Raw genomic sequence first — 14,446 nt, 5'->3', positions numbered from 1 at the left:
TGGGGGAGGGAGAGGGGAAAGAGTGGGGGAGTGGGGAACGTGACGGTGTGGGACAGAAATCTGAGGGGACGGGGGACTGGGGACGATGTTGGTGTGGGGGAGGGAGAGGGGAAAGAGTGGGGGAGTGGGGAACGTGACGGTGTGGGACAGAAATCTGAGGGGACGGGGGACTGGGGACGATGTTGGTGTGGGGGAGGGAGAGGGGAAAGAGTGGGGGAGTGGGGAACGTGACGGTGTGGGACAGAACTCTGAGGGGACGGGGGACTGGGGACGATGTTGGTGTGGGGGAGGGAGAGGGAAAAGAGAGGGGGAGTGGGGAACGTGACGGTGTGGGACAGAAATCTGAGGGCTCGGGGGACTGGGGACGATGTTGGTGTGGGGGAGGGAGAGGGGAAAGAGTGGGGGACTGGGGAACGTGACGGTGTGGGACAGAAATCTGAGGGCTCGGGGGACTGGGGACGATGTTGGTGTGGGGGAGGGAGAGGGGAAAGAGTGGGGGAGTGGGGGAACGTGACGGTGTGGGACAGAACTCTGATGGGACGGGGGGACTGGGGACGATGTTGGTGTGGGGGAGGGAGAGGGGAAAGAGAGGGGGAGAGGGGAACGTGACGGTATGGGACAGAAATCTGAAGGGACGGGGGACTGGGGACGATGTTGGTGTGGGGGAGGGAGAGGGGAAAGAGTGGGGGAGTGGGGAACGTGACGGTGTGGGACAGAAATCTGAAGGGACGGGGGACTGGGGACGATGTTGGTGTGGGGGAGGGAGAGGGGAAAGAGTGGGGGAGTGGGGAACGTGACGGTGTGGGACAGAACTCTGAGGGGACGGGGGACTGGGGACGATGTTGGTGTGGGGGAGGGAGAGGGGAAAGAGTGGGGGAGTGGGGAACGTGACGGTGTGGGACAGAACTCTGAGGGGACGGGGGACTGGGGACGATGTTGGTGTGGGGGAGGGAGAGGGGAAAGAGAGGGGGTTTGCAGGTCAAGGACTTGGACCCCCTCCTCGGTGCCCCCGGACGAGGGCGCGTGTTGACCGGTCACTGAGCGCAGCCTCTGACCCCTGACCTGCGACCCCGCCTGCACAGGTTCCTGATGAACATCCAGACCATTTTCCTGACCTGCCTCCGCTCGCTGTGGTCGATGGGGACGGTCATCCTGCTCATGTTCAGTCTGACCGGTATCCTTCACCCGGATGACGGGGCAGCGGGGGGGGGGGGGAGAGGGCAGTTTACACCCCCCCCCCCCGGGGTCAAATTCTCCAACCCGCGGCCCGGCAACGGGCTCCCCTGTTTGAGGGAGGCCTGACCCCGAGGAGGGGCAGCACTGCACTTTATGAGGGACAGTGAGGAGGGAGTGTCACTGAGGGAGGGTCAGTGAGGAGGGAGTTTCACACTGCAGGAGGAGCAGTGACGGGGAGGGTCACTCTGTGGGAGGGGTGTAGATGAGGGTGTGTCACACTGGGAGGGCCGGTAAGGGGGAGGGTCACATTTTGAGAGGGGCGGTGAGGGGAAGGGTCACACTGTGGGGTGGTGAGGGGGAGTTTCACACCGTGGGTGGGGCAGTGAGGAGGGAGTGTCACACTGAGTGAGGGGGTTGAGGAGGGAGTGTCACAATGAGGGAGGAGCGGTGAGGAGGGAGTGTCACACTGTTGGAGGGGTGGTGAGGAGGGAGTTTCACACCGTGGGTGGGGCAGTGAGGAGGGAGTGTCACACTGAGTGAGGGGGTTGAGGAGGGAGTGTCACAATGAGGGAGGAGCGGTGAGGAGGGAGTGTCACACTGAGGGAGGGGCTGTGAGGAGGGAGTTTCACACCGTGGGTGGGGCAGTGAGGAGGGAGTGTCACACTGAGTGAGGGGGTTGAGGAGGGAGTGTCACAATGAGGGAGGAGCGGTGAGGAGGGAGTGTCACACTGTTGGAGGGGTGGTGAGGAGGGAGTGTCACACAGGGACGGGTGGTTAGAAGGAAGCGTCACGCTATGGGAGGGGCAGTGAGGAGGGAGTGTCACACTATGGGAGGGGCAGTGAGGAGGAAGTGTCACACTGAGGGAGGGGCGGCGAGGAGGGAGTGTCACACTATGGGAGGGGCGGTGAGGAGGAAGTGTCACACTGAGGGTGGGGCGATGAGGAGGGAGTGTCACACTGAGGGAGGGACAGTGTGGAAGGAGTGTCACACCGAGGGAGGGGCAGTGAGAAGGGAGCGTCACACTGAGGGAGGGACGGTGAGGAGAGAGTGTCACACTGTGGGAGGGGTGGAGATGAGGGAGTGTCACACTGTGGGAGGGGTGGAGATGAGGGAGTGTCACACTGTGGGAGGGGTGGAGATGAGGGAGTGTCACACTGAGGGACGGGTGGTTAGAAGGAAGCGTCACACTGTGGGAGGGGCAGTGAGGAGGGAGTGTCACACTGTGGGAGGGGCAGTGAGGAGGGAGTGTCACACTATGGGAGGGGCAGTGAGGAGGGAGTGTCACACTATGGGAGGGGCAGTGAGGAGGGAGTGTCACACTGTGGGAGGGGCAGTGAGGGGGAGCGTCACACTGAGGGAGGACTTTGAGGAGGGAGTGTCACACTGAGGGAGGGGCGGCGAGGAGGGAGTGTCACACTGAGGGAGGGGAAGTGAGGGGGGAGCGTCGCACTGAGGGAGGGGCGGCGAGGAGGGAGTGTCACACTGAGGGAGGGGCGGCGAGGAGGGAGTGTCACACTGAGGGAGGGGCAGTGAGGGGGGAGTGTCACACTGAGGGAGGACTTTGAGGAGGGAGTGTCACACTGAGGGAGGACTTTGAGGAGGGAGTGTCGCTCTGCAGATTAAGACCCCGGGACAGTATTTTTAAGCCATTCTCTCCCACTCCCACAGCCCCTGAATCTCTCTTCCACCACCGCCAGGGTAGGCTCCTTCACTCCTCGCCCCGCACTCTACCCCATTCGCTCAGGTTCCTCTCACCACCCGCCCCCCAACTGGTCCTGGGTTGCTGTTCCTTACCTCGTACCGCGCACAGTCGTGTTCGCCATCATGTTCCGGGACCTGTTTGCTGAGGCTGACCCCTCTCGGTTCGGGGACATGTACTCTACGATCTACACCCTCTTCCAGCTTCTCACCCTCGATGACTGGACCCTGGTCTACACGGCCAGCAAGGAGGCAGGTAACGGCGGCAGTCACCCGCGGCTCTGAGCTCTCTCTCTCACACACTCACACACAGACACACACACACACACACATATACACTCACACTCACACACACACTCACACACACACACTCTCTCACACTCACACAGACACACACACACTCTCTCACACACACACACACACATATACACTCACACACACACACTCTCTCACACACAGACACACACACTCACACAGACACACACACACTCTCACACACTCACACACAGACACACACACACATATACACTCACACACACACTCACACACACACACTCTCTCACACACAGACACAAACACTCACAGACACACTCACACACACACACTCACAGACACACTCACACACACACTCACTCACACACAAGGACACACACACTCACAGACACACACTCTCTCACACACAGACACACACACTCACAGACACACTCACACTCACATACACACACACTCACTCACTCACTCACACAGACATGCACACATTCACAGACACACTCACACTCACACAGACACACACACTCACTCACACACACACTCACTCACACACTCACTCACACACAGACACACACACACTCACACACACAGACACACACACACACTCACTCACACACTCACTCACACACTCACTCACACACACACTCACTCACACACACACTCACACACACATTCACACACACACTCACTCACACACTCACTCACACACTCACTCACACACACTCACACACACACTCACACACACACTCACACACTCACAGACACACACACACACTCACTCACACACACAGACACACACACTCACACACACACATACACTCTCTCACACACACTCACAAAGACACAGACACACACGCACTCACACACACTCTCTCACACACATACACACATACACTCTCTCTCACACACACACACTCACACACACACAGACTCATTCACTCACTCCCACACACACACACTCTCACACACACACGTTCTCTCTCACACACAGACATGTTCTCTCTCACACACACGTTCTCTCTCACACACACGTTCTCTCTCACACACACGTTCTCTCACACACACGTTCTCTCACACACACGTTCTCTCACACACACGTTCTCACACACACACTCTCACACACACACTCTCACACACACACTCTCTCACACACACTCTCTCACACACACGTTCTCTCTCACACACACGTTCTCTCTCACACACACACTCGTTCTCTCACACACTCGTTCTCTCACACACACGTTCTCTCACACACACGTTCTCACACAAACGTTCTCTCACACACACGTTCTCACACACACACTCTCACACACACTCTCTCACACACACTCGTTCTCTCACACACGTTCTCACACACACGTTCTCACACACACGTTCTCTCACACACACTCTCCCACACACACACTCTCTCACACACACACTCTCTCACACACACACTCTCTCACACACACTCTCTCACACACAGACACACTCACACACACACAGACACACTCTCACACACACACTCTCACACACTCTCAGACACACACACACTCTCAGACAGACACACTCTCTCACACACACACGTTCTCTCACACACACTCTCACACACACACACTCTCAGACACACACACTCTCAGACACACACACACGTTCTCTCTCATACACAGACACACTCGCACACACACACTCTCTCTCACACACACACACGTACTCTCTCACACACACTCTCACACACACGTTCTCTCACACACACTCTCTCACACACACTCTCTCTCACACACTCTCTCTCACACACTCTCTCACACACACTCTCTCACACACACTCTCTCACACACAGACACACACACACACACTCTCACACACACACACACTCTCACACACTCTCAGACACACACACACTCTCAGACACACACACACTCTCAGACAGACACACTCTCTCACACACACACGTTCCCTCACACACACACTCTCACACACACGTTCTCTCACACACACACTCTCTCACACACACACTCTCTCACACACACACTCTCTCACACACACACACTCTCAGACACACACACACTCTCACACACATACTCTCAGACACACACACACTCTCACACACACTCAGATACACACACACTCTCACTCACACACAGACACACTCTCACACACACACACTCTCAGACACACACACACTCTCACTCACACACACACACACTCACACACACTCAGACACACACACACTCTCACTCACACACAGACACACACTCACACACACACACTCTCAGACACACACACTCTCACACACATACTCTCAGACACACAGACACACTCTCACACACACACACACTCAGACACACACACACACTCAGACACACACACACTCTCACTCACACACAGACACACTCTCACACACACACACTCTCAGACACACACACACTCTCACTCACACACAGACACACTCTCACACACACAGAGTACCGGAGGAACTCAGCAGGTCAGGATCTATGGATGGGAATAAACAGTCGACATTTTGGGCTGAGCCCCTTCTTCAAGACTAAGGCGCCAGAATAAAAAGGTGGGGTGGGGTAGGGAAGGAGGACAAACTAGATGACGGGTGAAGCCAGGTTGGTGGGAAAGGACAAGGGCTGGAGAAGGAGGAAACTGATAGGAGAGGAGAGGACCCAGGGAGAGGTGATAGGCAGGTGAGAGGAGGGAATAGAAGAAGAGGGGAAGGGGGGAGGGGATTTTTTTTAACCGGAGGGAGAAGTCGACATTCACACCATCCGATTGAAGGCCATCCAGATGGTGTTGCTCAAAAGGAGGCCATGGACCGTCAGGTCAGAACGGGAATGGGACGGGGATTTAAAATGCTTGGCCAACGGGAAGTCCCGGTCGTGGAGGGTGGAGCAGCCCCCCCCCCCCCCGGCCGTCTCAACAACGTGGAGGAAGTCCGCCTCGGAAGCACCGGACACAAAAGGTGACCCCGGCAGGACTGTAACGTGACGCCAAGAAAGATCCCAGGTCTCCATACTCGAGGAAGGTTATACTGGCTTTGGAGGCGGTGCAGAGGAGGTTCACCAGGTTGATTCCAGAGATGAAGGGGTTAATCTACGAGGAACGATTGAGTCGCCTGGGACTGTACTCTCTGGAATTCAGAAGAATGAGAGGAGATCTTATAGAAACATACAACGTTTTGAAAGGGATAGATAAGATAGAAATAGGAAAGTTGTTTCCATTGGTAGGTGAGACGAGAACTAGGGGATATTGCCTCAAGATTCAGGGGAGAAGATTTAGGATGGAGATGAGGAGAAACTGTTTTTCCCAGAGAGTGGTGAATCTGTGGAATTCTCTGCCCAGGGAAGCAGTTGAGGCTTCTTCACTAAAAATATTTAAGATACAGTCAAGCAACACACACAAAATGCTGGTGGGACACAGCAGGCCAGGCAGCATCTATAGGGAGAAACTCTGTCAACATTTCGGGCCAAGACCCTTCGTCAGGACTAACTGAAAGGAAAGATAGTAAGAGATTTGAAAGTAGGAGGGGGAGGGGGAAATGCGAAATGATAGCAGAAGACCGGAGGGGGTGGGGTGAATTTAAGAAAGGTTTCATTTCGCATTTCCCCCTCCCCCTCCTACTTTCAAATCTCTACCAATCTTTCCTTTCAGTTAGTCCTGACGAAGGGTCTCGGCCCGAAACGTCGACAGTGCTTCTCCCTACAGACGCTGCGTTCCACCAGCATTTTGTGTGTGTAAGCTCGAGTTGTCAGGTCCCTTAAATTTAAAACATCTAGACAATTTACAGGTCAACCTTTTTTTTTGAACTAAGCCCCCAAACTGTGCAATTCAATCCCCAAGACGGTAAGGGCCACCGACTCAGCTGACGCTTTCAAACACCAGCCCAAAACCCATTTATTTAACCTTGCTTTTAACGGAACATCTTTTTAAACTTTCAATTTGAAGTCTGTTCTCTATCTGGGTACAAAGCACTTTGAGCCACGTCAATTGCATGAGAAGCGCTCTGTCAACAACAAGGTATTGTTATGGTTATGGTTAATTGAACTCTAATCCAACGCTACCCAGGTAGCCAGCATAACTGAAGATATCCACCCACCCTGGACATTGTTTATTCAACTTGGTTCAAGTTTAATCGCCATACAACGGTACGGGAATACCCAGCAATACAGCCAAACGAGACAGTGTTACTCTGCGGGGGGGGGGGTCAAGGTACAAAACGCAATACCAGCGGTCACACACGGCGCAAAGCGCACACAGCCCGTTCCAGGCAGCCACTCAATACAGTAGACGCTGCCAGAGTCTGCAGTCGACCACTGTCCAGCTCGTCTTCCGCCGAGCGAACACTGGGCGGGCAGGCCAGGCGCCGTGCCACACCGCCCCCTGGTTGAGCACGCTGGCTCCCATGCCTCTCAGCCCAATGCAATATTGCAAACCGTGAGGCAATGATTGTTTTGGTTTGGTCTGACCTCCAGCCTCTGCACTGTGTTTCTGCCTTGTCCCCCCACAGGTTACTGGCATATAAGTATCTTCCTTGTCTTCTACATCTTCGTCGAGCACTTTATCTTTTTCACGTGAGTATATGCGCAACTGGGAGTGTCAGTCCCATTCAAAGTTCCTCACCCAGGGAGCCCATCGCTTGAAATTTACTCCTACTGCCGCTTCACATTCAACCCCACCGTCCTCACTCCCAATGGGACCCCACCCCCTCCCATTCAACCCCACCATCCCAATGGGACCCCACCCCCTCCCATTCACCCCCACTGGCCCAATGGGACCCCACCCCTTCCCATTCACTCCCACTGTCCACACTCCCAATGGGACCCCACCCACTCCCATTCAACCCCACCGTCCCAATGGGACCCCACCCCCTCCCATTCACCCCCACTGGCCCAATGGGACCCCACCCCTTCCCATTCACTCCCACTGTCCACACTCCCAATGGGACCCCACCCCCTCCCATTCAACCCCACCGTCCCAATGGGACCCCACCCCCTCCCATTCACCCCCACTGGCCCAATGGGTCCCCACCCCTTCCCATTCACTCCCACCGTCCACACTCCCAATGGGTCCCCACCCCTTCCCATTCACTCCCACCGTCCACACTCCCAATGGGTCCCCACCCCTTCCCATTCACTCCCACCGTCCACACTCCCAATGGGTCCCCACCCCTTCCCATTCAACCCCACCGTCCCAATGGGACCCCACCCCTTCCCATTCACCCCCACACACCCAATGGGCCCCCACCCCTTCCCATTCACCCCCACACTCCCAATGGGACCCCACCCCTTCCCATTCACTCCCACTGTCCACACACCCAATGGGTCCCCACCGGTTCCCATTCACTCCCACCGTCCACACTCCCAATGGGACCCCACCCCTTCCCATTCACTCCCACCGTCCACACTCCCAATGGGACCCACCCCATCCCATTCACTCCCACCGCCCACACTCCCAATGGGACCCTACCCCTTCCCATTCACCCCCACTGTCCCAATGGGACCCCACCCCTTCCCATTCACCCCCACTGTCCCAAAGGGTCCCACCCCTTCCCATTCACCCCCACTGTCCCAAAGGGTCCCACCCCTTCCCATTCACCCCCACCGTCCCAATGGGACCCCACCCCTTCCCATTCACCCCCACTGTCCCAATGGGACCCCACCCCTTCCCATTCACCCCCACTGTCCCAAAGGGTCCCCACCCCTTCCCATTCACCCCCACTGTCCCAAAGGGTCCCACCCCTTCCCATTCACCCCCACTGTCCCAAAGGGTCCCCACCCCTTCCCATTCACCCCCACTGTCCCAATGGGACCCCACCCCTTCCCATTCACCCCCACTGTCCCAATGGGACCCCACCCCTTCCCATTCACCCCCACACTCCCAATGGGACCCCACCCCTTCCCATTCACTCCACCGTCCACACTCCCAATGGGACCCCACCCCTTCCCATTCACTCCACCATCCGCACTCCCAATGGGACCCACCCCTTCCCATTCACTCCCACCGTCCACACTTCCAATGGTCCCCACCCCTTCCCATTCACTCCCACTGTCTCAATGGGACCCACCCCTTCCCATTCACTCCCACCGTCCACACTCCCAATGGGACCCCACATTTCCTATTCACCCCCACTGTCCACACTCCCAATGGGTCCCCACCCCTTCCCATTCATTCCCAATGGGTCCCCACCCCTTCCCATTCACTCCCAATGGGACCCCACCCCCTCCCATTCACTCCACCGTCCACACTCCCAATGGGTCCGCATCCCTTCCCATTCACTCCCAATGGGACCCCACCCCCTCCCATTCACTCCCACCGACCACACTCCCAATGGGTCCCCACCCCTTCCCATTCACTCTCAATGGGACCCCACCCCCTCCCATTCATTCCCACTGACCACACTCCCAATGGGTCCCCACCCCTTCCCATTCACTCCCAATGGGACCCCACCCCCTCCCATTCACTCCCAACGACCACACTCCCAATGGGTCCCCACCCCTTCCCATTCACTCCTAATGGGTCCCCACCCCTTTCCATTCACTCCCACCGTCCACACTCCCAATGGGACCCCACCCCTTCCCATTCACTCCCAATTCATTCTCAATGTGATCCCACCCCTTCCCATTCACTCCCACCGTCCACACTCCCAATGGGTCCCTACCCCTTCCCTTTCACCCCCACTGTCAACACTCCGAATGGGTCCCCACCCCTTCCCATTCACTCCCACTGCCAACACTCCCAATGGGACCCCACCACTTCCCATTCACTCCCAGCATCCACACTCCCAATGGGACCCCACCCCTTCCCATTCACTCCCACTGCCAACACTCCCAATGGGACCCCACACCATTCCATTCATTCCTCATGGGTCCCCACCCCTTCCCATTCACTCCCAATGGGACCCCACCCCTTCCCATTCACTCCCACCGTCCACACTCCCAATTGGTCCCTACCCCTTCCCATTCACCCCAATTCATTCTCAATGGGATCCCACCCTTTCCCATTCACTCCCACCGTCCACACTCCCAATGGGACCCCACCCCATTCCATTCATTCCTAATGGGACCCACCCCTTCCCATTCTGTCGAAAAGCTCTGAACTTCAGTGAATTCTGCCCTCCAGCAGAGGAGACACAGTCCACTGGACACTCTACTGGCATCGCTTGCCAACAGAGACATTCCTCCAGTGTTGGCTGCAAGACCAGAGGGTCCTGGTGTTGGTCACAACACCCGACCTGGATTACCTTCAGCCTGGGAGTCCTGGGGTTGGTCACAACACCCGACCTGGATTACCTTCAGCCTGGGAGTCCTGGGGTTGGTCACAACACCCGACCTGGATTATCTTCAGCCTGGGAGTCCTGGGGTTGGTCACAACACCCGACCTGGATTATCTTCAGCCTGGGAGTCCTGGGGTTGTCCACAACACCCGACCTGGATTACCTTCAGCCTGGAAGTCCTGGGGTTGGTCACAACACCCGACCTGGATTACCTTCAGCCTGGGAGTCCTGGGGTTGTCCACAACACCCGACCTGGATTACCTTCAGCCTGGGAGTCCTGGGGTTGGTCACAACACCCGACCTGGATTACCTTCAGCCTGGGAGTCCTGGGGTTGGTCACAACACCCGACCTGGATTACCTTCAGGCTGGGAGTCCTGGGGTTGGTCACAACACCCGACCTGGATAACCTTCAGCCTGGGAGTCCTGGTGTTGGTCACAACACCCGACCTGGATTACCTTCAGCCTGGGAGTCCTAGGGTTGGTCACAACACCCGACCTGGATTATCTTCAGCCTGGGAGTCCTGGGGTTGTCCACAACACCCGACCTGGATTACCTTCAGGCTGGGAGTCCTGGGGTTGGTCACAACACCCGACCTGGATAACCTTCAGCCTGGGAGTCCTGGTGTTGGTCACAACACCCGACCTGGATTATCTTCAGCCTGGGAGTCCTGGGGTTGTCCACAACACCCGACCTGGATTACCTTCAGCCTGGGAGACCTGGGGTTGGTCACAACACCCGACCTGGATTACCTTCAGGCTGGGAGTCCTGGGGTTGGTCACAACACCCGACCTGGATAACCTTCAGCCTGGGATTGGACGCAGCACCTGACCTGGGTTGTCCACAACGCCCAACCTGGATTCCTCTTGTTCCAGGCTTTTCATCGCTATCCTGGTCGACAACTTCCAACTGATCATCAACCAGCAGAACGAAGCCAAGAAGCAGAAGGTGAGAGCAGATTCCACACTGTGCCCGGCACCCTAAGTGGCTCTGGTGCGTGGGGGGGGGGGGGGTGGACAGCCGGAGATCGGGACACTTTCCATGTGGACTCCAAAATTCAGAGCCCCAGATGAACACCTCCCCCGACGGATACTGCGGGGAGCACTGGGTGCTTTTGGATGCGGGGGGGGGGGGGTGGGAGAGGGGTCCATACATTGACCTTTGGGGTCAGTTGGGGGAAAGCCAGTCATGTGTCAGATTCTTGGCCAGAGAGAGAAAGGGAAAGGGACTGTAAGCAAGAGACTCCCAGCCTCCTTAAGATGTCAAGAGATCACCTACGTTTTGGGCGAGCGGAGTCAGAAGAAACGTTCCCTCCAAATGTTTCTCACAGCTGCTCGGACCGACCATTGCCCTGAGCGGGCAATTGTTACACAGCCTGGAAGCTGTGCGGTTTTTGTTTGTGCAATATTCACTTTGAGTATTTAGAATGAGAATCGAAGCGTCGCCTATTTTTGAATAAATTTATTCATCGACAAATGAAAAACAGTATGACAAGGAAATCTCCCGCGTTTCGTAAACATTTTCCTTGCCTGCCTTTATTCCGGCTGCCTGGCGGCAACGGCGGTCCGAAGGGGCCGGTACCGTGCTGTATCCCCAAGTAAGGCGTGGAGCTGTTAACGTCCCCCGTCGTGCCTTTGCAGGAGTCGCAGAACGAGAGGGGCAGCCTGTCCGATGAATTCACGGACGCCGCGAACAAAGGTCTGGTGAGGGGACAGCAGAAACCCTTCCTGTTGGTTGGTTCTGCGCAGCTGGGTGACAGGGAGGGGTGGGCGAGTCAGTGGCCACTTTATTAGGTATCCCTGTACACTTGCTCGTTAACGCGAATATCTATAATCAGCCAATCGTGCGGCAGCAACTCAATACATAGATGCTCGCAGGCACGGTAAAGGGGCTCAGTTGTTAGGCCCGAACATCAGAAAGGGGGAGAAAGCGATCGAAGTGACTGTGACCGTGATCGTTGGTGCCAGACGGGGTGACTTGAGTATCTCAGAAACCGCTGATTCCCTGGGATTTTTCATGTCTCTGGAGGTTATAGAGAAGGGTGTGACTAACAGGAAAATATCCAGCGAGCGGCAGTTCTGTGGGCGAAAATGTCTCCTTTTCAAATTTTTTAGTATTATTATTCAAAAATCACACAGGTACATTGAAGTAACAACACTGACAATCCCTCAAAAAAAACCATCTTAAAGATTAAAAATTTTTCTGAAATTAAAAAAAAACCCCTACTAAGCAAGAAAAGTGAGGGGGAGAAAAAGAACCACATTGGGGGCACAACCCCGGAGCCGTGCGTCATACAGAAAGCTTCTAAAAATAACCACCAAACCGCCAACAAGAAAGGAAGATATATCAAAAAAAAAATTTGCACTGAGATCGTGGAAGAAATCTGTCAGTAACGAGCAAGTGAGCCCCATCTCTTCTCAAGATCAAATAAAGGTTCGACTTCTAATTTTCTCCAAGACACAGCACCGCTTGAGAGAAAACGTTTTGTTAATGAGAGAGGTCAGAGGCGATTGGCCGGACTGGTTCAAACTGACAGTGACCAATAGTGGTGTGCAGTCTCTGAACAACACGTCAAACCCCTGAGGTGGTTGGGCTGGGATGGCACTGGAGGTATCTAATTGAGAAGCCACTGAGCGAACCTGAGCATGTAAGACTACAAGGCACAGGAACAGAATTAGGCCATTCAGCCCATTCCATCCTGGCCGATCGAGTAGAAGGGAACCTGTTCCGCCCCGCCCCAGTCAAGCTCGCAAGTGCGCCTCTTTCATCTTCCATGTGCTCACAATCACAGCCGGGGGGGATAATGCGTTGGCGACTCCCCCACACCGGCTGGTCGGACAGGACCGACCGCGTGACGGAACGCAGCGGGAGAAGCGCAACTGCCAGCACGGTTCCGAGGAGGCAAGTGCCGCCACACTTTCCGAATCAGGCTCGGTATCACCGTGAAATTTGTCTTTGGCGGCAGCAGTACACAATTTAAAAAAAACACCATAAATTGCAATCAGGAATTATATATTAAAAATAAACAAAAAAGACAAAACAGATAGTGGGGTAGTGTTCATGGGTGAAATCAGATGGCAGAGGGGAAGAAGCTGTTCCTGAATCGCTGAGTGTGTGTCTTCAGGCTCCTGTACCTCCTCCCTGATGGCAGAGGGGAAGAAGCTGTTCCTGAATCATTGAGTGTGTGTCTTCAGGCCCCTGTAACTCCTCCCTGATGGCAGAGGGGAAGAAGCTGTTCCTGAATCGTTGAGTGTGTGTCTTCAGGCCCCTGTAACTCCTCCCTGATGGCAGAGGGGAAGAAGCTGTTCCTGAATCATTGAGTGTGTGTCTTCAGGCCCCTGTAACTCCTCCCTGATGGCAGAGGGGAAGAAGCTGTTCCTGAATCGTTGAGTGTGTGTCTTCAGGCTCCTGTACCTCCTCCCTGATGGCAGAGGGGAAGAAGCTGTTCCTGAATCGCTGAGTGTGTGTCTTCAGGCTCCTGTACCTCCTCCCTGATGGTAGCAATGAGAAGAGGGCATGTCCTGGGTGGCAGGAGTCCTTAGTGATTGAAGCTGTCTTTTGAAGACTTTTTGGTGCTAACGCAGCTTGCCCTCAGCTTACTAATCCGTGGGCCTTTGGACCCCGATCTTGATTGCTGGCGCTGTAAAGCATACACGTACTGATTACCCCGTAATCAACCGCCCTCCGTGTAAAAATCCTTTTAAAACGCAATTCTCTGACCAGAAGCTCGTCAGAGACGAAGGGGGCAATTACACCGTCGGCGAACACCGACCGAGCCACCGTCTGTATGGTCTCCCTGTGACTATCTGGGACTCCTCCGGGTGCTCTGGCTAGCCCCCGCGCTCCAAAGACGTACCGGTCAGGGCTGCGGACACGCCATGTCGGCGCCGGAAGCGCGGCGATACTTGCGGGCTGCCCCCAGCACTTCCTCGCACTGTGTTGGTCGTTAATGCCAACGACGCATTTCACGGTGTGTTTCGATGTACACGTGACAAGTAAAGCCGATCTCTTTTTGACTTTTGTCTCTGTGTAGCGCTGCCGGAC

The 14,446-nt window shown here is 55.5% G+C and overlaps 1 protein-coding gene across 1 annotated transcript in view; it reads left to right on the top strand.

Annotated features, from left to right (window-relative positions):
• LOC132390424 (cation channel sperm-associated protein 1-like) overlaps nucleotides 1-14,446 on the top strand; it is a 40,636-nt gene that overhangs the window by 15,345 nt on the left and 10,845 nt on the right. Inside the window, exons 6-10 of the mRNA XM_059963033.1 lie at nucleotides 1,083-1,174; nucleotides 2,988-3,131; nucleotides 7,638-7,701; nucleotides 11,278-11,350; nucleotides 12,043-12,100. Coding sequence (XP_059819016.1) covers nucleotides 1,083-1,174; nucleotides 2,988-3,131; nucleotides 7,638-7,701; nucleotides 11,278-11,350; nucleotides 12,043-12,100 — 431 coding nt within the window. The remainder of the gene's footprint in view (nucleotides 1-1,082; nucleotides 1,175-2,987; nucleotides 3,132-7,637; nucleotides 7,702-11,277; nucleotides 11,351-12,042; nucleotides 12,101-14,446) is intronic.

The sequence above is a fragment of the Hypanus sabinus genome, unplaced genomic scaffold (genome assembly GCF_030144855.1).
Source record: "Hypanus sabinus isolate sHypSab1 unplaced genomic scaffold, sHypSab1.hap1 scaffold_890, whole genome shotgun sequence".
Lineage (NCBI taxonomy): Eukaryota > Metazoa > Chordata > Chondrichthyes > Myliobatiformes > Dasyatidae > Hypanus > Hypanus sabinus.
Note: the sequence above shows the minus strand (reverse complement) of the source record. Positions and strands in the feature narration are given on the sequence as shown.